General features: G+C 35.7%; 1 protein-coding gene across 14 annotated transcripts in view; it reads left to right on the forward strand.

Annotated features, from left to right (window-relative positions):
* The window catches only part of LOC134536278 (synaptosomal-associated protein 25), a 110,213-nt gene that overhangs the window by 73,188 nt on the left and 10,944 nt on the right, over window positions 1-26,081 (forward strand). For 7 of the 14 annotated variants that reach the window (XM_063376015.1, XM_063376002.1, XM_063376008.1 and 4 more), the window contains 3 exons: window positions 6,797-6,838; window positions 13,188-13,236; window positions 24,640-24,757. In XM_063376015.1, coding sequence (XP_063232085.1) covers window positions 6,797-6,838; window positions 13,188-13,236; window positions 24,640-24,757 — 209 coding nt within the window. Of the gene's footprint in view, window positions 1-6,796; window positions 6,839-13,187; window positions 13,237-14,649; window positions 14,699-15,501; window positions 15,551-24,639; window positions 24,758-26,081 lie in introns of all 14 variants that reach the window. The other 7 variants (XM_063376004.1, XM_063376010.1, XM_063376006.1 and 4 more) reach the window with 2 other exon arrangements.

Raw genomic sequence — 26,081 nt, forward strand, 5'->3', positions numbered from 1 at the left:
TGGGAATTAACAAAAAAAGAGAAAAAATAAGTGTAATTTTGACGCCAGTAAAGTTTTCCAAGGCGTAGGCATGCGCCTGGGGTATAGGCAACAGCGGTAGCAAGTATGCTCGTTGTAGTCCAGGGAAGTATGCTCAGTGGTAAGTGTTGTTAAAGTTTAGATTTTTTTTTAACTATATATTATCTTAGTGGTGTTTTGAATTGTAATAAATATAAATTGGCTGTTGATTATATGTAATTTATAACAATCTGCTTCATTGTAAGCTAATTTCTAAGTGTTATTTAATAGTTTTTTTTACATTTGTTACAAATATTATTCTATACAAAAATTATGTTTTACTGAAAGTTGATGTATTTCCTCCTAACTGATATACATGCCGTACTGCATTAAAGTGCAACTTAAACAAAATATTTTCACATTTTTGGAAACACGTTACCGGATATTACGCTTGTTTAAACAATTTAAACTAACTGATCTGCGATTGCGAAGCCATTAAGGATAAACTTATGCGTATTCTACATACATTTATTTTTAAATCGCTCTCCTACATTCTATTTATTGCCGTGAATGTCTTAAACATATGTATGCTGTTTTGTATTTATTTATTTTTAGAGCATTCAATCCGTTTTATAGTTGCGGTATCTATAGGTACAATTTTAGTACATCGAGTTATAAATAAAATAATGGCTGAACTAGGATGTTTTTTTTTTCTATCGACTGTATTACTGTGTCCAAGATGATGGGATGCGGTGGCTGACCTAGGAAAATGGCGGCTACGTCATAGAAAAGGGAGGTTAGTATAGAAACGCGACTCTCACGGCGGAAACTGTAACTATCTTTACCGTCTAATGTGATGCCATCTAGCCGATGGCAACAGTACCTCTTCCAGTAGAAACGCAGCGGCGGCGGCCTGGCGGGTAGTTCGAATGTCATACTACTAGATAAAATTTTAAATTGCAATTTAATTACTTGTCCCACCCCACTCACCTAAATTACTATTATATATATATATATATATATATATATATATATATATATATATATATATATATAAACTACGTCGAGTAGGTGGAGGCTGTGGCGAAAGGAAACCAAGAAGCATTCGGTTGGACGAGTTAAGGGTAGATAGCGCTGGCGTCGATATGGAGGCCGATGGCACTTAGTTCCCGGTTCTGTGCAGCTGGCACTACGGGTCATGTGCATTCCTTGACTCAAGATTGTCTCTTATTTTCCTGAAGCAAAAACAAAATCTTTATATTTATAAAAGGAAGATGTTCAGTGGCTATCGTTTTGCGTAACGAATATTTTGAAAAAAAAATATGAGATTTTATAAATTAAAAACTATTTGAGAATCTCCCTTCAGTGTGAGCTCTTGATTTATTGCACGCGTGCAAGTACAGAACATTTATTTTTTAAAAAAGTTATAGTTTAACATATGAAATAGCACATTGACATTCTAAATCATCATTTTTGAGTTCTTAGCTTAACTGTTTAGTTAATTACTTTTACGGCAGACGTCCCTACATACAGGAAGGCACTAACTACCTACCTTGCCAACACGCGAAAGTCTTTCCGTTACTATTGTGGATTATGTTCAAATAATGTCGGATTGGCTATGGCAACGTTTTTATAAAATGAAGGCTGGCTGATCTTCAAAATAATGCACCAAATGTTAACGACTGCTACATTTACTCTACAATGTTTTCCCAACAGCTTAGAACAGCTCTCAGCAGGCAGTAGGTAGTCATTTGGTTTACCATTGATACGTAAAAATATGCACTTCTTTGAGACACGAAAACGGAGAATTTTAGAGTGTGACGTAATATTTTCACAGTTGTCATTTTTTTAAAATATTAAGTTGACTGTTTAACTCAACAATATGTACTCCAACTATGTATATTTACCGCCCAGATTACGTAATAATTTATTTTAATTTATATTTATTCGTTTCATGTATATTTTTTTATTATTTGAAAACTATTTGTATTTGATGTGTGTGTCCATGAAATTGAAACTCTATGACAAAAACGAACGTTTGAGACACAATTGCAAGGACCCCTCTAGGAGCAATTGAAATTTAAACGGTAAACTGTTAAATTGACACCGTTTTTTTTTTTAATGTAAAATGTTATTCCTATATGTATTAATTCAAATTTAATGTGATATTTTGTGTTCCGCGCTATTGTTGCGCGCGGAATTGAAGTGTTTGATTTAAAATAATGTAACTATCATTAGTTCTCGGCCAATCAGGAGCCGTATTTTAAATGTGGCACGCATTGTTGTTATATGACTTAAATTAAGAAGGTTTTAAGAGAGAATGTAATGGCCTATTCATGGTTGAACACATATGAGACGTCGTCGGAATTTTATCCTGAAAAATTAGCTATCAGAAATAGACATCCGCACCAAAGGATGGTATTAACTTATTGTTAGAACGCCAGTAAATAGTATTAGGGCTTTATCCAAAAGTATAAAGTTATTAGGAGTGTATAAATGTGAGTAAAGAAATGACCATGTCTACTACTCCATTTCGTTAGTACAAAACATGTATCACATCCATACTCAATTATTCTGCGGCCCAATTTCAAGAGAAACATTGATAAACTAAAATATTAAAAAAAACTATGTGAACCTAATTTGACACGCTATTTTAACACACAACTGTAAATCACCCAGTGGTCTGGGAGAGAGAGCATCAGAGCTCTACCGACTTGTTATTTTTATCTAGCCGAGGTTAAGACTTATGTAAAATCCTAATTATATACTGACTCTGTGTATGAGTTCTTCGGACCCAAACAAAAGACACTTGATTAGTTAATAAATGTGCGCATCGTCACTCAAGACATTTTTCTATAGTGTGTGTGTGTGTGTGTGTGTGTGTGTGTGTGTTCTGCAGTGCCAACAATGGTTAGGATTTTTTGAAAGCAATAAATATTTTTACTTTTGACATAAACCTGAGAGATTTTGAATTTCATTAATAAATAACTAAATAAAAAGTACCATTGTGTTTTATGATATTGTAATCAACTTATTACCAACTGAATCCATACTTATCTATGTGCCAATACTAGTAAATAGTAATAGCAGTTAAGCTTACACACATATATAAACTGACTAATAAAGTGGAGCATTTTGCCTATACAAGGAGCTCCACATAAAAACTGACTTTACCAACGTGTGGCCTTCGAAAGCTTGCTCTATGTACACTACAGTAGCTGAGCTTTATCAGTTTCAGGAATTCCGATTAGTTACGAACTGTGTCTCAACGAAGTCAAATTTATAATAATTAACGCACAATGGAAAATTTTTTTATGCCAAATGTTGGACCATAGATGACCTCTATATATTTCTCTTCGTGGAAAAAAAAAGACGGGGGGGGGGGGGTGGTGGTGTTACTCTAAAGTATAATCCTAGAAAATTAAGGTATATTGTAAGATTGTAGTTTGAAAATTATTAATTCATTTCCTAGTAATAGTATTAATATATGTAACAAAACGTTGAAAAAAAATTTCAAAAGAAATTAGAAACTGTAAAAATTAAATAGGTAAAGAGTAGCCTAAACTGTGCTGTGCACGTGGTTGTTTAGGAAAAGAGTAGCCTAAACTGTGCTGTGCGCGTGGTTGTTTGTGCTCCCTTGTTTACCTGCTGTGTTCAGACTCCAGATGCATGGTACTCTGTGCTCTGTCCACGCCCCGGGGACAGTCTAGTTCTGGACGAGCCCTAGCGCACTAGCGCGTGATGCACGCCGCTAATTGCCTCGGCGAACACACGGCACACTTCCTTGTGGTTCCAGGACAAGTTTCTTTGCGCACAGAACAGCTGTTATTCATGTCCCGATAACAAACCCCATCATTCAAGCCACAGAAAAAAAAAAGTTACTTGTTTCATGCCGTATTACGGGAACAACGTAGCTTGACTTTGATTTTTTGAAGAAAAAAAAATTGAAACACGAAATTTAAAAAAATCAATTGCCAAAAAATCTACTTTGTTTTATTTATTGTAAAATTTTTCAAAACCAATTATTAGTTTTTTTGTTTTTATTTATTTTGAACACCATTGAAAAAGTAACATGTATTGTAGGTAAAAACTAAAATGATATAGTATTGCAGCAAAATATAAAATATTCTAATTTAAAATATTTTTATTTTATTTATTTAATCAATTTTTGTTCTGTAGATCTCCGGGATATAGAACAAGTCAATTAATACAAATATATACATATATACAAACAAACTGTACAACCACAAAAACTAAATATTACACAGTACTTATAAAATATTCTAATTGTGTGATTTTAATAACTTGGTTTGTTAAGTTATAAAGAGTTATTTGCAAAGGTATCTTAAGTTGTCATTGAAAATATTTTAGGACCCGTTCATTGACTAAAAGATCATTTAGAAATCTTTACAAATAGCAAAAATTCTTTAAATTACAAAAAAAAAAACTCAAAACTCATCTACAATGTCTACAAAGCTAGTTTTCAAAGTTAAATATTTTTCTGTGCATATTACAACTAAACATATCATTTAGAAGGGTTGCCCTATAAGCATTTTTGACTCTGCTTAAAACTGCAGTACAGTTTGTTTTTGGTAAGATCAAAAACATTATAATTGTCCTATTTTTTTTACACTCAAATCCTCCAGCCTCTCAAAAACTGGCGTTCTGTACAAATGCCCAATTTGCCCATATGTAAATTGGGGCCTGACTGCAAATAGTTTCCTCTGTGAAGTCATTGATTTTTAGTACTGAGTTATCTTTTGGCGTTATGACATGGAAACTGTTGTAACCAAGTGCACTACCCCGCGTCCCTTTTGAGTTTAGGGGTAGCTAGACGTGGGGAGAGTGGAATTTAGCGACTTGCTCTCTTCTTGACGCGCTGGCTCGTGGATCATGCATGCATGGCCTCGCTCAACGCTGTCTCTTCAACTTCCCCCCCCCCCCCCCCCCCCCCCCCCCGGGCAACTGCTGCTTGCTTCCATCTTCATGGAGAAGCACCCTGAGCGGGGACTAAGTTCGTTTACCTTACTCGCAGTAATTGTTAGATTACCGAGAAGTAATTTGCAATTATCTGACAAAGGAGGGGCGGGGCAAAGGAAACGTTAAGAATATATTTTACATTTGCCTGTTTGATTTGGGGGGGGGGGGGGGGGCGTATGTACCCTCCCTTGGGAAATAACAGGAAGATGCTTGATAACACATTTTTAGGGTGTCTAAGAACCCTTAAGTAATTATTCAAAACCAGAAATTATTATATAGAAATTACCACTTATGAAAGGAGATCTACACTAGCTGTGCTCAAGTCTTGGTCTTGCAAACCTTGTTGATTTTTTAGTTTTTTTTTTCCGTTACTTTAACAAAGATTTAGTTATAAATTTTAACTCAATACCTCCTGCACATTTGTTATTCTGTCACAAATATTTTCAACAGATATTTCACTTAGTGTAATATCATGGGTGTAAAAAGGTGTGCAAGTTTTGGTAATTAAAATCACTTGTGCACCTTTTTACAGCCATGATATACGGAGTATCTGTTTCAAATAATGCAGAGGAGGTATCGAGTTACAATTTATTACTAGCCCTTAAATAAAAGTAATTAATAAAAAGAATTAACATGGCATGAGAGATGGATTATGTTCTCATACATATTTCAAGAGAAGTATTCACTCTAGTTTTGCAAATAATGGCTATAAATTGAACTACGTATATTCGGTTAATGAGGAGCATAATTGTTTATTAAAACAAGGAGTCCCTGGAAGGAGGTGGTGACCCACCTCACCCCGCGATGACTACATCCTTGACTGCAAGGTAATCACAAGAGAAATAAGTTGAAAACATGTATCATGTTTTAATTGAACAAATATCTACTCCCATTGCAGAACTCTTCTTTATCGTAAGATGATTTATTTGAAATTATTATGGGTAGCAATGCATCAGGAAAATATATTGCAAATAAGGTATAAAATTGTTTTATGACGGTGACACGTTTTCGGTGGTTGTAGAACGTTGTTCAATTAAACATCCAGATGCTTATTGTGCCATCTTAAATACTTATGTTTTCAGTTTATTTTTTTCATTATGAACCTGTGGCTGAATTTGTCAAATTCTGATACTCCCTGGTAAGTGAAACATATGTAAAAATTTTAATATAATAATAAAATGACATGAAAATGCTTTGAGATGCACTATTGTATCCATATTAAACAAAAATACATAAAAATTAGAACTATACTTTTATTTTTAATATTATAAACAGATGTGATTAAATTGATAGTAAGAATACTTGAACAATTAGCTTAATTTCAAAATTATTCACGGTTATAAAGCTACATTATTTCAAGCTATGTTTCATTTTATTTTAAAAAAAATTTCTCCATAAGATACAGAAATATGCATAACAAAAATAGGAGAAAAGCAATCACTGGCTGCTTTCTGCAAGCTTAGGCTGAGTAAGTCGTTACATGTGTAAGGTGGTTGTAAAACTTGAGCAGTACGATAATGCAAGCAAAATATTCACGGGAATGTAAAGTGAACACAGGCAGATACTGTGGCCCGTGAAGCCAAGCATTATCGTTACAAATGGATTAATGTGTCATACCCAAGTACGTGTGTTTTTATAATGGATGAAAAGTGCCCCATGATGATATCTGCATATTACTTTACCTACCTGGTTCTGGTATGTAATAAAAATGGCTCTTGGAACTGTGTATAAGTTGGTAAGAATGTAAACAGTGTGTGTGTGTGGCAAGCGTGGAGCGATGGACGGGCCGATTCAGCTTGTGTTTTTCTTTGTTTTCCAGTCGCTGGAGTCGACGCGGCGGATGCTGGCACTATGCGAGGAGGTAAGTCCGTCCTGTCTGGTCCTCACCTTCCTCGGCAGACGGCTGTCGAAGTGTTCTTGTGGTGGTCCTGGTGGCGAGTTGGGCTTGCGTCTGCGAGACGTCTCTGCACCACTCGAATAATGGGAGGAGGATGTTCATGTCTTTGCAGCTCGTTTTTGAATGCTTATCTACGTGAAACACTGTCCAACGTTTAGACTTTCTTGAAACAAAATTAATCTCGAAGTTTTAGTATAGTTGGCCATCAGTTTTCTCTTCCCCCCACTCCTTTCCCATGCCACCCTTTTTAGAAAAAATTATGTATGGTCATAAATATCACAGAACATATTGTTTCAGATTTAAATTCATTGCTACTGGCTACGTTATGATATAGTTCAAATTTATTTAATGGAAATTTATTTTGCTTAACTTTGTGACAGAGTAACAAACATTTTTGAAAATTTAGACACCTAAGTAATGTTAAGTTTCCCTAAATGGGATTCTAAAACATTAAGAAGTCAGTAGCATTTGATTTGCTCATATCTGTATGTTCCGAGATTGTGAAAAATGTAAATATGCAAGATATGTTTTTCTTTATTTCATAGAAGTTCAGTCTCCTAATAATTCAAAAAGTTTTTTTTTTAAATTTATTTTTTATGTAAATTTAAAGATTGGAAAGGTTGAAATGCACACTCTTTAAGTTGTGATTTTGCGAATAAAGCTGCAGAGCTATGCTAAAATATATAATTTAATTTAAAAAAAGTTGACTAATTTTGTTTCTTTGTGACAATAATTGTACCATAAGTGATTTGTATTAGCTACCGTACACATGGTGAGGGTAGAGGGAGGAGGACTATAGTCATATCCCCTCCCCCTCCTACATTCCTCCAACACTCGTGAAGAACATGACTTGCATGCAGCCAGTTTGTCCGAGCACCGAGCACCGAGCTAGACTTGGCCTGGTCATGTATTTGTGTTATTTTGAACTTGATGTATAAAAAGAAATTCATTTATATGTATTAACACATTGCCCCCTTTTTTTAATTAGTAACTTCTACACTTTTCATTGTACTTATGTTAAATTGAATGTTGCACATAACTAATTCTACATATGCCCTTAGTAGAATTTTTTTCCAGACAGTTAACCTTACTCGCCAGCATTTTATTTATATATTTTTTTTCGGTTGTACATTGCCATGAAATACACTAAAAGATAAATGCACAAACTTAATTTTAACTTCATATGGATACACCGCAATGGAGGCCATTTGGAACATTAAAAGTAAAATCCTAAGTGATGCCATTGTTATTCTGGGAGCTTTATTGACAACCCAAAAATATTGTCATTCATTTGGTTTTCTCTCAATATTTCACTATGTTTCGTTCTTGGAAATGTTCTCCATGCCTACACCTTCGAGGAACTGCAACACCGGTTGATAGCGAGAGGGCCACCTACATTGTCAAATAACTTGTATAGAAGTGGTAGCAGAGAAGCGTGGTGGATTCAGTTTTGTTTCAGGCATCGTTTGTGTTAAGGTGCAAGATTGTTAGTGTGTACCTCAAGTATTGTAGGTAAACTTACAGTATTCAAACGTTGCCTAGCTACTTTCACCTACGAACGTGTCAAACGCAGTTTCTGCAAGCCCAGCTCTGCTGCAGGGAGCGTTGCCACTGAAACTCGCTGTTGTGTGTTCACTCTCTGCAAGTCTATCTCTGACCATTTTCTTTTGTTAATTTTTTCCTGTGCTGTGTCTCTCTCTCTACTTTTCACTATACGTGTATGCCAGGAATGTGTGTTGGAAAGAAAGCACTACGTACCAATGTCCTCCACATTTGCTGTCGTGTGCACGGCATCTTCGCATGGGATGGCCACTCCCTTCTCTTCCAGGTTTGCCCGTCGCTGCTGCCGCGCGGTCAAGGTATTTCTCTCGAGCACGGATCACAGGCCGCTTCCACTTCCATCTCTATGCTGTCTTGTGTGAAATTGTTTCCATAAGTGCATAATTGAGTAAATTGAGGTACATACTGACTGAATTTGCTATTAAAAGCACTGTAAAATGATAGAAGTTCATTTGCATTTGTTAAAGTGATTTTTAACCCAGGGTAGATGTACAAAAATAATTCGTAGTTGGTGCATATCTCAATTATTACAAGTTGTGGCACAATTTTCTTGCAGTTTTCAGAACGTAGTTTACCGGTTCTTTCGAGAAGATTGACTCGTACTTTCAGATTTGGTTAACCATGCTAGGTGTTCTTAACTAAACAGTTATTTTTAGTTTTTTTTTTTTTTAATAGTTGAAATTTTTTCATGGTGACACCTTGGTGTAACTGGTTTAGTTTATTTTTTATTTGGGCCGGTGTGGCATCAGTATAATATCTGTACTAGTTGAGAGCAACCTACAGTCTGTTTCAGGGGCCGTCCAATTTCTCCTGTGTTGCCGTAGAAGTGATGAATATTGCTATGGGTTAACTTGTGTGCAAATCCACTTTATGCCATAAAAGAAGTGCCATTAATATTGCATTTTTTCATATTTATACTACAAAAAAACCTTAAATTCATCAAAACATTGTTTCAAGTGAAAAAACATATATTGTGAGTTTACTGTTCACTAATTTATTTAAAAAAGTTTTAAGTACTAAGTGTTTAAAGGCTGATAAACACCAGTGCTATTGAGTTTAAGCTATCTAGGGAATTTTTATGGTACGTGGATTTGCAGACAAGTGAAGGTGCTGTGCTAAAGGCATATTCTCAGGGAGGGAGTGTAAGTATTTGATGTTAGTGGATTGGTGTGTGGGCGGAGTAACTAGGTAGCTCTAGCGAGGTACTGCCGAATGGTAAAGAGAAGAAAGGGCAGGAAAAGCGTGTGGTAAAAGGAGGTAAGGTGCAGTGTCGCAACAGCAAAAACGAAGTAATTACCTATAAAACAGTGTTTGCTGCATGTATACGTAAGCTTGTGGGCACCTCCCGACAACCTGTGCTTCAGTGTGGTTCCATATCTGTGAAATAATATTCACGAGTCAGCAATTTTGGTGTGAGATGATATTGCATAATTTTTACGATAGTGTGTTCAAAGCTTTACAAAATTACTGCAGTCACAAAAACTTAAGTGTTTGTCAAAGGTGCCCACAAATAAAAAAGACACTGTACATTCTGGGAGAAAAAAAGTAAACTACGCCCAACTACAGATAGAAGAAACGCTTACTGAAAGCAACCTTTCTCTCTCCCCCCTCTTAACACATTCTGTCTATGCTTTTCTCTCTCTGTGCCGGCTCGCAGCTTACTTGTTTAACTACTTGTCGTGGTCGTTGTTTGTTGTTGTGTTTATGTTTGTGCCTCTCTTCATTCTGTGTAGGTGTTTTTCTATTCCCACCTGTCTAGTGGCTGTTATATATATTTTTTTTTGTTTTCTCTTGTTTGTTACTTCTCTGTGCAGCTGTACTTGATGTCTTGTTGACTGTGTGCGATCAGTGTGTTCTGCAGAGATAAATGTGCCCAGCTGCATGTACACTTGGACTGACACACACACGGCTGAACCCAGCAGGCAGCTCGCGAAGGTTCTCCTAAACCCAGATCCCCAACTGCCTTTCACCCACCACCATGGGGATGAGCCATTGGGTTTCTCCAACCTGGCCAAGGGTAGTGTGTTTGTAGTTTGTTGCGACTTGAATGTAGCCTACTTGTAGTCGCTGCATCTAAAACACTGCAGATTTTTCATTATGACGTTAGCAATGGACTTTTATCCTATCTTAACCTTTATGAAGTAAAATTTAGTTTGACGATTCTATTGCATGCTACCATTTGTGAAAATTGTTAAATTAAAATAGAGTTTTTATATTTTTATGAAAGCATGTATAGTTGTAACTAAATACACCTTTCTCTGATTTCTGCTGATTTAACATTTTGTAAGAAAGTAAAATATTAGCAATTCTAAACATTTTTAATGGTAAATTGTGTGGGGATTGGATGAAATAAAATTTAAATTGATTGATGGTGCCACATTCCTTGATAAATCAACCCTTCATTGTTGCATCAGTGTAACGGTAAATAGTTCTGTAGCATAAAATTTGTTAAATTTTGAAGTTCGATGTACACTTAAATAAGAAAGACAGGTTGATATCACTCATGTCTAATTTTTTTTAGTTTTCAGTAAATTAAAGGCAAGGTTATTTTATTATGTCCTTCCTTAAAAGCATTAGATGAATATACTAAAGAACTTGTGACTTGAAAGAATGCCTGGGGTAAAACCAAAGGTCGAAAAGCTCAGTGAAATGTAAAACAGCGTCTGGGTCCTGTTAAACAAAAGTTCTCAATTCACAGGACGAGTCATAAATGTGGCCTTTTATAGCACAATCCTTTACTTGTTCGCTGTTGTAACTTTGGTAGTGTTCTGGAACATCCTCTCTCAATCGACTCTCTGTTAGAATAGACTATTTAGTTACCTGGTGAAGCGACTGGGACACACTTGGATGTGGCAAACAATAATAATTCAGAGAAATATGATTTTAAAAAAATAAGCTGCTCGGAAAATTTTATCTTTTCAAGAGATTCAGGAGATAATTATGCAACCATATTGATTATTTCAATAGTAGATGTAAGCTCTTCTAAAAATTAATTTAAAGGGTACAACAATATAATGAAAATGAAAAAGTAATTGGTTTTTAAGTTGCATCTGATGTGAGTCAATATAAATAACTTAATACAGCAAGACATGGAATGAATCAGCCTTGAACTCTAGAAATTGATCATAGTGCAGACCCATTTCATCAAACCCTGTATTGGATTTGAATATTTTGGCTTAAATTAATAGTAACTTGTGTCCTATAAACAGGAAAGAGGTACACTTTACCTTATGAATAATTTTTCATGAGTTCAGCACTACATAATACTAACCATTTCATGATTCATAGAGAATTATGGTTCTTTAACTCAATAGTTTTCATTCAGGTTATAACGTGCGACATATGAAATGACGACTGTTATGATGTTAAAAATAATTATTCTTCAATATTTTCCCAAGAAAAATTTGCAGGTCGTATTATTTAAAATGCATAAATTCTCCATTGTAAAGGGAGAGTGATGTTTATTTTCAGCTTTGTTGTGGAAGGTCAGGCAGTTATTTTGTTCTTGATGTACAATAAATAATTGAATATTATATTTTATAGTTAGCAAGCAGATATGCCCCAATTGTATCATTTGCAATAAAGTAAGTTGAAACATTAAAACTGAAATACATATCACTAAAGTAATTTAATGTAAGGCAGCAGAATGAAATAAGTTTGAAAATCAGTTGAGTAGCTCTTGAGTTCCACCAGAAAAAATGGTTTACAGTCAGTTTTCAAGGATAATTTCACAACTTAAGTGTCATATACTGCAATATAGGTGTTAAAAAATGTTTGTGTATTTTAATAATTTCAAACATTAGTCATTCAAACACTAGTGGTATATTTCTTTCCATTGGTTTTGTTTTTCACTATTTGCATACACTGTTGACTGTATTTTGAGAATCTTAGATCAGGTATGTACAGTTGTCCTTCTAAAGACTTGCTTGAAGACTGCGTAAAGACCCACACAGTATAAATAATGTTTTTTATTTGCAAACAATTACTTGCCACATTATTCTAGTTTGTGGCTTTAGAAGTTGATTACTAAATACATATAGCCAAGTACTTAATTGGATTGTCCAAATGATCTGTGGATGTTTTAAAAGATAAGTGGTTTTAGGGTTAGATTCTATTTTCGTAATTTATGGTTAATTTTTTATTTATTTTTATAGCTATACACTTGTGGTTAACTATTTAACAACATATTATGAATTATTTATTGGTGATAATTTTTTTTGTGCTTTCATATTGGTGCTTAAAGTATACACTGTCACAACACAGGCCAAATGTGAAAAAAACATTTAAACAAAATTTAAAAAATGTAAAATTTCCTAAGACCAACTTACATATAACTCGGGCATGTTATTTTAATTACATTAAAATTTAACAAAATAGTGGGATGAGTTTGTAAAGTGTAATTTAAAGCTTAATTTTTTTAATAAGCATAATTTAAAACATATTTTTGTCTCGTTTAAAAATGTTTTTTGTTAATTTATTCAGAAAAAAATACTTAATAAAACACATTGTAAAATTAATCCAAAGATACTTCTAATATTAATCTAAAATTGCCATTTAATCTTGGAGACTGCCTGCTGGGATTGCTGCTGTTAAAGAATACACTTCAGTGTTCCATCAAACTCTGTTCTAACCTTAATATTGTCCCGTGATATTAAAAACATAAAAAAAAAAAAAAAAAAAAAACCACGAACGTACTAATTGCTGTGGATAGGCGAACTAAATCGTTGTGGCTCTTTCTTTTGGTGCTGCCCAGAGCAAGGAGGCTGGCATCCGTACTCTGGTGGCCCTGGACGACCAGGGAGGTGAGTCACGCCCCCCACCCCCCGCGGCAGGCGGGCACACCGATTCTCCCGGTCGCTGTGCCCGCCTGCTCCGCTCTGCGGGGCTTCTCGGGACAACCCGACACTAACCCCGCTACCGCACACAAAATGCTAACTGCGACGCGGTTGCTAGGTGGAAGAGGGTGTTGAGGTTTGCCACACTGGAGGAAGGTAGGTGGAGACCAGGGGGCGTGGTGTGCCTCGGGTCTCGTCGCCGTCTGAGTAACTCCCGCCGTAACCGGACGATCTAAACACACTAAAAACCAAAAAAAAAACTCAACATTCCCTAAAAATATGTGAATAATTTGTAATTGTATTTAGTTCTTAATAAAATAATTTTGCATGCTTTTTTTTCCTTTATGTACAAGTACTACATAATATGTAAATACATGATTAGTGTTGAAGTGTTGTTGTTATGGAAGGCTATCGTAACGCTTAAATTTTTGAGAATTGTTGCCGTGTTAGTTTTGTTGTTGACTTCTGGTTATTTGCGTCTCGTCAGCTTGGACGCGGAAGGCAGACTCGGGGAATGTTGGTGTGCGCGCTCTCTCTCCACGTTTCCACTTTATCCAGCTGCACAGTTGGTCCTCGGCTATCTCTGTTCCTTCATTTCACATTTGTCACATTAGCAACACTCTTGAAGTATTTTGTTTTACTAGTCGTAGTTTAATCTTTTGTCAGTTTTGTTTTTCAGGTTAATGTATTTCTTCTTTCGATACTTTGATTAGAATACTTGGCATGTTTAAACTGTACAAAATTTTCATTACAGTCTTTAGATTTTGTGAGTTCTTATAGTTTAAATGCTGTATTTGAATTTACGATTTATGTATTTATCATTAGCTCATAATTATTTGTGCATTTAAACATAACCCATACTGAAAAGTACCCACTTGTTTTGCATGGAAAAATTCTTAAACTCTGTGTTAATCATACCTAACCAACTAGTATTATGTTCAGAGCTCTTAAATGAGATTAGAACCAATTAAAAATGAAAATGATACAAGGTTAACCCACAAGTAATTCTAACCATAAAACTAACTTGAGCCCTCGGTCGTGTGCGAGATACGGCGACACATGTGATCACGTGCATGAGATGTGCGGCTGGACTCTTCCTTCCTGGCTCCTGTCTGCCCTCTCACTGTGCAAACATTGCGACAAGTCTAGTAGCTGTGCCATGTTTGTTTCAAGTCTCCTGCTTACAGCAATGTCTGCTTCAGTCTTTTGTTGACTCTTTCAGTTCTGGTATTTATGTAGAGTTACAGACGTATTTTTGAGAGTCGCTCACCTTCTTAATGACTGTGTGTTCATTTGGTGATACCAGTTTTATTTTTGTTTTCGTTTTGAGTTTGGTATTGTTTTCATATTTTTTGTTTGTTACTTTTCCTGCCGTCGTAGAGTCAAGACTCCGGCGCCCAAACACTCAAGTTGTTGCATCATCAAGGGGGTAAGGAACTGTGTTCTAGTCCTGCCATTAGCACTGTTCGTGATTGTGTGGGCCGACGGACGACTAACCCATGGTAACCTCCATCGACGGTAGTGGGCTACTAACGGTGGTGATGGTGGCAGTAGTGATGTAGTGAGTGTTAGTTGTGCCCCCTCGCGCAGTGGCTGCAGTGTTTCGACGGCACCCTCAGTAGTGAACTGTCAGTAGTCGATGGCTAGTGGTAGCGGTAACTTAGTCCTCCAACCCACCAGTGTTGTGAACAGTCATATTCAACGAGTGGTGCCCATGGTCTACTGTATATTTTCATTGGTTATGTTGCATGTATCCTTATTTACTTGTTTTTATTAGTTTTTGTTCCTCGTCCTTATTTTGTATGTTAACAGATTTTATTATTTTCTGCATGTCTTTTTTCAAAAATTTGGCCTGGAATGACAGCTGTTACCATGTTTTAAAGGTTTTTTTTATATGTTTAGTATGGATTAATTTTACTTTGTTTTATATTTTAAAGTTTATTATGTTTTTGTGTTAGCATTATAAAATGGGGCTAGCAGCAATAAAAACTCTGATGCATATTAGTTTTTTTTTTATTCACAGAATATGTGAGTGAACGATCCAGTTGCTATGTTGAAGCAACATGTCAATAGAAAGTGTCAGAGTTTGAGCGTCAGAGGTTTGATTGCTGCGGATAGTGAGAAGAGATTGTTATGTGGCGTGTTGCTGTCATTCCCGGTAGAAAAAGTCATTTGACGTTCCATTTTTTTGTGGGCGGGACTGTGTTGATGCTCCTGTTACTGTTTTTGTAGAGCCACGAAGTCGGAATGAAAACGCTTGTGATGTTGGATGAACAAGGGGGTAAGAATCCACAACCCATAAGTTGGTTGGTTCGTTCGGTGTGTTGTCGCAGCGAGTTTGCCTGTCCGTGAGCCAAGTCATTCTCCATGGAATGAGTTTGCTCACAATCTGTGTTGCAGCACTGTGTACTTGTTTGGGTTATGTGTACACAATTTAGTTTGCTGGTAGTGGAAATAATTGGAAGTACTGTACTTTTGAAATTCATGCCCATCTATCAGACATTGGTATCCTGAATTACTATAGTGTTGCTCAGTAATAGCTGAAAGGAAGCAGGAAATGTCAGCTAAAACTATTAGAAATTAAAGGTTTCAGTGTATCTCGATACAAAAAAAAATTCATTGGAATTAATTTCTAAGTTCAAGAAGGCTGCTGTAAAATGTTGTTTGTATTTTTTTAAATTGACTATATTTGTCACTTTTTAACTGGTAAAAATTTCATAGTGGTTGTTTTGAGTTTGAGAATAGGATCAAGTTAAAGTAAAAGATGGCTATGCTTCCACAAAGAAATAGTTTTGCTGTTCTTTTACATGTAGAGTATGACTACTGCCGAATTACTAAATGCTAATGGGTAACAACTTGTTAACTTGATACTGAGAACAGTATCTGTGAATATTACAACTTAAAGTACAACTACCATAATGTTTTAGTTAGCTGGATTCAGATTGCCTTATCAACAAATGTCAGCCTCTGTAGTCAGTTTCTGGCTCAAGTACTGTATTTGGTGGTACTTTTAAATTATATGAAATATTCACTGTGCTGCTTTAACTTTATTAACTTTGAAAGGTGGCTTGTTTGGAATTGCCTAGTACATTGGCTTTGTAATCGAAGATTTTTTTTTCCAGAACATATTGTTGGTTAATGTTTTTAGGCCACCTGGTAATGCTGTTTATAGCAGAACCATCCAAGCTATGGAGTATACCATTCATAGATTATTCACACAATTTTGGCAGTGTTTAGGAAATAATTAAGTGCATTCTTTGTGCTTAGTATGGAAAGTGTCTAAGCACTTCGTCCCTGAAAGTCTTAAAATGAAGCAAAAAACTCCTCAATTTCACAAGGGAGACTTACATTTTTCTAGATGTGTATTCTTGGAGATCTGCTGAAAGTGCGTCCAGGGTGGGGGCAGGTCCTGGAAGGGTGGGGGCAGGTCCTGGAAGGGTGGGGGCAGGTCCTGGAAGGGTGGGGGCAGGTCCTGGAAGGGTGGGGGCAGGTCCTGGAAGGGTGGGGGCAGGTCCTGGAAGGGTGGGGGCAGGTCCTGGAAGGGTGGGGGCAGGTCCTGGAAGGGTGGGGGCAGGTCCTGGAAGGGTGGGGCAGGTCCTGGAAGGGTGGGGGCAGGTCCTGGAAGGGTGCGGGCAGGTCCTGGAAGGGTGCGGGCAGGTATTGGAAGGGTGTGGGCAGGTATTGGAAGGGTGGGGCCAGGTCCTGGAAGGTTGGGGGCAGGACCTGGAAGGGTGGGGGCAGGACCTGGAAGGGTGGGGGCAGGACCTGGAAGGGTGGGGGCAGGTCCTGGCAAAATAAAATGGCCGTGGAAGGGACTACAGCCAGATATTAAACTTTAATATAGTTCTCATGGAAATACCAATTGTGAAAAGTTTGAAATAATATCTGGTAGAAAACAGGAAACATGTACTGAAATGAGATGTGTGAGAGTGAATTAAAAATGATGTAGTAACATGGCCTGATGGCTAAAATTAAAATAAAGAATTCACTCTATAATGTTATATGAGCGCCCGGACCGTATAATACACAATTATTATGACACGAAATATTATGACTACACACCCGTGGGTACCTTACATATATGTAGCACAATTAAATTACAGCTAAATTAGTTTCTCTTAATTAAATTTGAATGGATTATTTATAAAACCGAATTGTATCAAAATATATTACTAAGAGATGAATAATTGAATCACTGATCTCGTTTTCTCAAACAGGGCCGCAACTAGAGTCTCTGGCACCAGGGGCATGAATGGATTCATGCGCCGCCCCCTCCCCTCTTTTTTTGCTCATACCACACCAATAAAGCGGGGGGTCCGGGGGCCCTCCCACGGAAAAATGGTGCTATTTAAGCATTTTCCGTACCTACATGTAACAGTTTCTGTGCTACTGTAACTTCCATGCATGAACCAACTATGTCCATAAAGTAGTCCGTATAATCACTAGACTTGTTCATTAAATTGTCGTCATAAATGTTTTTTAAAGATTAAAATTCAACTTGCGAGACCTTTTTGCAGAAAAGATTTTGATGATATCATAGTAAATAGAGGATGCTCTTCCTCACAGCCAGTGGTACCACCCTCTCTGACAACATTGTACTGTATTCGTATAGAGGACACATTAAAACTTTCTAACTTCTCCCTTTACAATTTTTTATGTTAATAATGAACTTAACATTTTTCTCAGAGTATTAAAAAAAAATATGTTGAGACGTTATATTGTAAATCAGATTAGACATTCCTGGCATGTAAGTTAAAAACCTTTTTACTAGTTACCAGTTGTAGTAGGAATTACAATGCAAGCTATTTCGGCGCCCCCCACAGCTTTGCGCCCGGGGCGTATGCCCCGCTTGCCCTCCCCTAGTTGCGGCCCTGTTCTCAAATGTTTAAAGCTCATTCCAGTTTGTAATCCTGGGAGTGCACATATGTGTGTTTGTGCACTTCCATAATAAAAGAACTACTGTGTACATTTTTTCTTATTTCACTCAAAGAAAATTGAATTGTAAAAAGTGGGTAATCCATACAACTTAAGAACTTCAGAAGAATGTTATGCCTTCTCTTTTTGCCGTTGACTTTATTCAGCTGTGAAGCATACTGTTTGTAAGGTAAGCATTTAATATTCTTGATCTAGCATCTGACATATAGAAAAATCTTGAACTATATATCTCTTATACAGTAAAATTAAATTAATTTTTTAGTAATATGAAAGTCTTGTACAGAAACAAGGAAAAGTGCTTTGTGAATGCATATATTTACCCCATGTCCCTAAATACATCAAATAGTGATACTCGTATGTTATGCAAATAAATGTTTACTAAGGTGAATGAACCAAATATTCATGCTGCTATTTCTTGATACCAGGAATTTAGAGAGATTTTCGTATTACGAACATGTGCTTTTTCCATGTTTTTTATGTCTGAAGTGTTATGAATGTATTCAAAATGGAAAGGAATTATGTGACAGTGGCATATCCCTCATAGTTAAGTGTACATAATTAATGAGAATAAAACCTTTCCTAATGTAGTGATTCAAGAAATCAGTTAATTCTTTGTGAATTTGTTTTACTGAGGTCTTAAATGAGATATCTCTAGTTTGAAGTTGTCATTAGAGCTTATCAGTTTCAAGTTGCAATTTTGAGTAGATCTTTAAATATAGATTGGCTTTAAATACAAGAACACTTTAAAAAACTACTCAAGTTTTAAAAACTATGTAACTTAAAAACTAACAAGTCATACTTGGATTTATTTAAATTACGAGGCTGTCTCAGATGTCTTTTTGGTCAAGGGGTCCTTTAGGTTTCTTGAAATCACCCCAGGAAACTGCTTACATATTTTGTTATAATAACCTATGGCTGGGTTATTTTTAATTTTCCTTGCTGGTGACCTCACACAGACCAATTAAAAAATACATGGAGTTTTATAAGCAGAATTTGGTTTAGGACAATAGTATTAATTTGTTGCAATGGCCTTTGTAGAATCATTCTTTCTAGGTAAAGCCTTGTTATTCTTATGTAATGTCAGTTCTGGTGAAGATTTTGCAGCATTTTGGTCAGAAAAAATACCCACTACTGTGTAGGTGAGTAATTTTATAATGTAGGGTAACACACATTTCATCAGTGTGAGTAGTGAATGTGCAGTTTCATTAAGTACAGGCACCAATGCAGTATTTTTTATAGTACTGTTCTGATAAAATGGGTGTGAATTATTCGAGAAGTTTTCTAGGTACTGAGAATAAAGTTAAATTCTTATATGAGAACTATGCACCATTCAACTGTGATGGTTCAGTTAGTAAGCAGTTTGTAAAGATTAAATATTTTATTTAAAGAAAAAAGACAAAATTGGGTTGTTTTATTTACAGAGTTAACATGTGTTAACATTTATTGTAGCTGCATATCTGTATGAATTTTCAATCCATAAATATACAAACTAACATACTATCAAGAGAGTAAGAGTGTTAAAGCTGTTAAGAAATTAATTTGAACATTCAAATTTCATTGAATAGCTACTTTAAGAATTTTTAATTCATGGTGTTAAATTTTGTTACCTGTGCAAATGTAGACACAGTTTACAATTTCAGTTATTTAAAAAAAAAAATTACTAAAATTATTTTCAATTGAAATTTGAATATTTTATAGTTGGCTAATTATAAGGGAAAATTAATACGAGTTTGTTCTTACATATTTAAGACTACGTAACATTTCAAAATGTTCTCACTACGATCGAAGCAATTGATAGGTTGTCTAGTAATTTTGTATAAATGGTGATGTTTAAAATGTGCACACCATCAGTTCACCAGTTTAAATATTTTCATGGACTTCTCAAAGAATGTATTGGTTCACCTGTCATAGTTTTAAATAAGTATGTCCACAATGATTGTTATATTCGTGTGTGTTTGGATAGTACACTTGCTATTGTAGGCCCATCTGTCGAGATCCATGCATTGGGTGGAGGCACCTTGCCAGACCCAACTGTCCAATAAACATATACCTGAGCCACAATCTTCGTTCATTTGGTGCTGACGTGATGAATCAATGATCTTTTGGACTGGGTTGCACTTTTATCATTGCCCCATGAACTTGTCAGCTCTGTGAACACTAGTTACCTACTAACACGGTGTAGTCTCGACATAAGCGGAGCACACTATAGGTATACTAGGATGAGAGTCTGGTGTAAAATGTTGGTTCCCAGATGTCGGTCAAGGAAGAGATGCACTATCACATTTGCTTGAGAAGCCAGTAGCACATTATGGATATATTATGTCTTTATTTTGAATGTGACTTCAAATTTGTTCTCCATTTATTGATAAATATTTTCTCCTTATGTGGATCATTGCATTGCTCTCTGTTATGAAAAGAAAAAAAAAATCTTTAAAAATTCAAATTTGTTGATGGCTGTCTCTACCTCTGGAAAGGTTTTCTCAAAAATTTTGTTCAGAGAGTTGTTATAGGCATCAATGTATAGTTCTACAGGTGTTAAAAATTTGCTGGCTTAACACCAATCATTTCACTCAAATTGAAGTTAACAAATATTGCTATAAGCATTGTCGTTTCAGAAGAAATCTTATCTTTAAACTTTTGCTCGAATAGTAAACTATGAAGAGGATTACAAAATATTATGTAAAGACCAAAAAGCCTTTTGTAACAAAATGCATAGTCAAATGACATGGCATTTTGTCTGCAGTTTTGTGCTGGTAGTTCTATAAATATTGTAAAGCACTCTTAAGATGCTAGTGTCCTTATAAACCTATGTAGTTTCAACCATATGTGTACAGATACAGAATTTGTACAGATACAGAATTTGTACAGATACAGAATTTGTACAGATACAGTATGGGGCTGGAGGCTGGATGTCAAAAAAATATTAATTATATACTTCTCCAAACATTGTTCATTTTGTAGGAATTATTTTTTTTTTCTAATTTTCTAAGTAATTTTTTGTGAAAAGTGCAGAAATTATTAGATTAAAAGTTTGGACCTGAACTTAAGACATAGGTGTGATGTTCGAAGACCTTGGTTATGGTGGTAATATTGGCCATTGTCTTTTTGTCATTGAATATAGGTTTTTGATCAATTGATCTGCTTTTATTTCTTAAAGATAAATTTTATTTTGGATTCGTGCATTATTTTCTTAATAAATTTCATTTTGTATTGGTGCAAAGGAATCGTGTGCTAAAGGTGTACATGTGTATTGAAATTGTTATAGCATACAAAACATTTTTGTTTAATGTAAAAAATTTCAAACACATTTTTTGAGAACATTTATGTATATTTTAATTTAAACACTGTTGAATTTAGTCTTTTCTTAAATTTTTATATGGCCAACTTGGCTAATGAAGTTGAAAAATTAATTATTAATGAAAAAAGAATTCTGATAGTTTTTATTTGCTTGTTTTTTTACATTTAACTGCAAATTTAACTTATGTTAGACAAAGTTTCTTTAAAAGATATTTTACATTTCCATGTTTTATAGTATTTGGATAAGTAATTATAGTTTTTTGGCATCCAACACTCAAAAATAGCTTGTAAAATGTTAGTTTTAGACAATCACAATAGCTGAATGTGTTGCATTATTGTTCTCATGTTAGAATTTAACTTTTTCCTCAAATATTTTCCATAATGACTTTGTGTATCAATGCCACTTAGTCTTTCCATGACAGTATATTTTACATTTGATGATCCAACTTCAAAAAAGGCATTGTACAATAGTATAGAAATTTTTGAACTTGATTATGACTTTTGCTTAATATCCTCAGAAATAAGGTTATTGTTTAAAATTTATGTTAAAAATGAACTTTGCCCCACTGTTGTAATTTTGTTATTCTTATGAATTATGATTACTAGTAAATATGACAATGCTGCTAGAAGTAATTTAAGAAAAAACGTGTTTGAATAAAAAATTAAACATAGTAATTATACTACGCTACTCTCTTAATACTTAATTATTTCTTTGGGTAAGAAGTTTACATTTTGTCTGAATATGATCTGGAGCCTGTAAAGTGTTTTTCTTTGGCTCATTTTTCCTTGCCTATTTCCTAGCCTGGCTTGGGAGTTATTAATCTCAATGCTAGCACGTCGTCATAGTGAAATAAGGTATGTTTTTCTGTGTCTGGCAGCTTCGTGGGTGTACACTTTCTGTGCCCCGCCGGGGCATGCTCAGGTCGTGTCGATCATGAACAGGATAGGAAACATTAGAACTCTGCATCGTGACTGAGCTAGCCTGGCACACTGCACATTTTTTTTTTTAACTGTATAGACATTGCTATAGGGTGTGCACACACTTCCTTCCTCCTTTTTCTCCATTTGTCCCACTGCCCCATTCGCCTGCGTCGATATGCGATTCTGGGTCCGACATTACAGATGAACTGACCTTCAGAACCCAGCCAGGACGACGTCCGGTTTGTGGGTGTTTGTGTAAAATAACGCGGCTGTAATTTCACATTGTCTCGGGTTAAGTTATGTGCAGGCAGCCATTCTCCAGTTTGACAGCTTACGACTGGGTGAGATACAGGGAAGACACAGTGTACAATAGAACATACGCATTGTATATAAATTGTATGCTTATTAATATATTTTGTGGAAAGTTTGCAAGTGAGGTCGATGGAAAGACTAAAAGGCATTTCCTTTGGACTAAAATTAAACTAACCTATACTAACCAACCAATTGTGTAGCATGTGCTGTGATTGTCTGTAGCTTTAGACCGGTAGTTATGTGGTGTGTGGTTTGATGGGGGTGTTGGGGGAGGGGGGAAGCACGCATACTGAGGGCATTTCACGCAGTTTTATCTGTGTGTGGTGTAGGTTGAGTAACACTGCTTATTCGCTGTACCAACGGTTGCAAGTTAGCTTTTTGTGTGTTGGTGTTCTGCGGGTGGTGGGTTGGGGAAGGAAAAATTGCTGTTTGGCACTAGGGATCTTCGTTCCAACAAGTGCTTGCTTTCGTGCTGTGTACACTTGTTACGTCACGACATGTAGCTCGGCTTCAAGAGTATTGGAGACGAGCTTACCATTTTTCCTGGTTATGTGGAAAGTTCTAGACGGACAAAAAAAAAGGTATGTGATATTTTATTTAGTAATAGGTATTATTTAAAGTTTTGGAATAAATTAATATATTGCCTACTGTAATGGCACTTTTACAGGACCTCTTGTGCCTCTTTAAGGATACAGTTGCAGACAAATTTTATTTTTAAATTTATCATTTATATTGCAAATAAAATTTCACATACCTTACATTAAGGAGTATGATTTTTTTTAGTATAATAATTAGTGTTTCATAAGGCCTTTCGAAAGTGAAAGGTTGCACGGTTTGCCCCGAGGTTAAGTGCAACGAAACACACTATCGTTCTGAGCTCTGAGCCACTTCAGTACCGTCTCTGTGCTCGTATAAATATGAATCCTGCTAGGAATTGGGATCAAACCCATGGCCCTCAAATGAGATGTTATTTAAAGGACTAGCTAAAAAAATTTCCATTTAGTTGAGATACTGTTTTCAAACTGCCCCAACAGATATCACTCTAGCACTGATAGTTTTCAATAAAAAAAAATTACTTACATTTTTGTGTACAAACTTTTACAGTGAATTGCAACTCTAGTTTTTCTTTTGATCAGTCGTACCTTTCCAATATGCCCATTCAAGTTTTAATTATGTCAGTTCCACACTGATTTTTTTAATTTTTATTTTTAAAAGTAACCTGGTTTTAATAAAGCCACCCATGCCACAATGGTTTAAAAGTTTTTGAAAAATACTACTTATACGGTTCAGTACTTGCTGTCTAACACAGTAGTTTTACATAATTAGCATCTTTCATCACAACTCCTCTTTAGACATAATATTTTATGATATTGTTATTGAAATGCTACTTTAAAATTAGCTTCGGGTGAGCCATGCATATTTTTTTTGCTAAGCATGAGAAAAAAGTATATGGGTGATGTTTTGCAGCAATTAGCATTGATTATCTTCTGTTGTCACATATTCTTTTAAAATTAAAGTTACTGTCTTCATCTAAATTGGAAATTACCATTTCAGTAGTTTTTTTTGGATGCTTTGAATACAATTAATTTTTTCTATAGTTAAAAAATGAAGCAAATTTTAAAGTGGAGTAATCTAATGCAACCTCATCAACATTTTCAAGTTTATTAATTTTACTAATGTTTTTTTCATTTTTACTTAAGTCTTTAAACTGAACAATGTGTCAGATGTAAACAACACTGCATTTTCATGTACAGCCTTAGTAAGTCATTTATATATTTTGTTACATATGAATAAATGCTATTTCTGCTCGGACATTGAGCCACGAATAGCCAGCGTTGTGAGCACGGCACAGCAAGCAGGTAGCGTGTGACAGGCAGGGAGTGACGTGGTTTCCCCCCTCCCCAGAGCAACTGGACCGAGTGGAGGAGGGCATGGACCAGATCAACGCAGACATGAAGGAGGCTGAGAAGAACCTGACGGGCATGGAGAAGTGTTGTGGTCTGTGTGTGTTGCCGTGCAACAAGTAAGTCTGTCGTGAGTCAACACTGTAGTAGAGAGCGGTGAATACCCAGGGGCGGATCTAGGACAACTTTTTTTTTTTCCAAAAAGTGTGGAATAAAAGGCAAATAGAAAAATAACTTTACAATATCTACTTATAGTTTGAATTTTCTCATCAGTAATTGTATAAGGTTGAATAACGATTTAAATTAAAACTTTTACACATATTGTAAACGCATGCAAAAAATGAATGCATAGCATGTTTATTGTTTGGGTGGTGGGGTGGGGTGGGGTTGCCTAGACACAATTTCTGTCCCGGGTGCAGGAAAGCCTAGCTCTGTCCCTGCAAATGCCTGGATAACACAGGTGGAGTAATTTTATTGCAAGTTAGTTTTCTTACGTAGTTTACAATAGTGTGAAATCTTGAACTGCCTCGAGGGCCTTAGATAGGCCCATCTGAGATGGATTAGACTTTCAAAAGCTGCATGCGGAGATAATCTGCTCTTTTTCCTGTTAATGGAACTTAACTACAGAGTGTCTCCTTTGGTCCTTGTATTTTAAGGAACAAATACCTGTTTAAAAATTTAAGTATAAACTTTAAATAAACTATTTTTTTATGGTACACGTGGAGTGTAAGGACTGATTTGAAATAAAAATCCATAAATTGTATTTTTTAATCCCACATATTATAGCTTGATTCTCCCACAAAGGCATGTTTTTAATTCCTACTGGTTTCTAAGAAACATGGGTGTTGGGAAGGACTATGAACACAAGGGAAATAGAGGGGTGAAAATCACTAAAAATATAAATGGAAAAGTGCTTAAAATAGCTTCAATGATGACCCTGCACACAACGAAATAAGTTAAAAATGGAAGATGATCTGGAATAAGGTGTGCCACAGGTATTCATTCAGATGTATTTTGCAAATGGTTTGGTTAGAGCAGTGTTCTAGCCTGACATTTTGTTTTGTTTCTACTAATTAAATAAACAGGTATACAAATTAAGTTAATAATTATATGATAAACATCTTTCTATAAATATTGATGTTCACAAAAACGTGGATAGTATGGTCACAGCTCGAGGAACTAACACACTTTGCCGGAACATTTGGGTACTGTAAGGACCCTTCCAGATGTCCCTGCGTGATGCTGACACCTAGCAGGATTCTCATGAACTGTCGTGTGTCCGACGCTGGAGGCCGTCCAGTCGCAGGGGACCTGCAGGAAGTTAGAGAATTTTTCCCAGCATTATTTACTTATTGTTTTTATCTTTTGTGGAATGGGGCAAAGGGAATGATTCCTGATTATTCCCTGCTTCTCCCTCATAAATTAAAAAAGTTTGATGATTTG

Source organism: Bacillus rossius, chromosome 10 (genome assembly GCF_032445375.1).
Source record: "Bacillus rossius redtenbacheri isolate Brsri chromosome 10, Brsri_v3, whole genome shotgun sequence".
NCBI lineage: Eukaryota > Metazoa > Arthropoda > Insecta > Phasmatodea > Bacillidae > Bacillus > Bacillus rossius.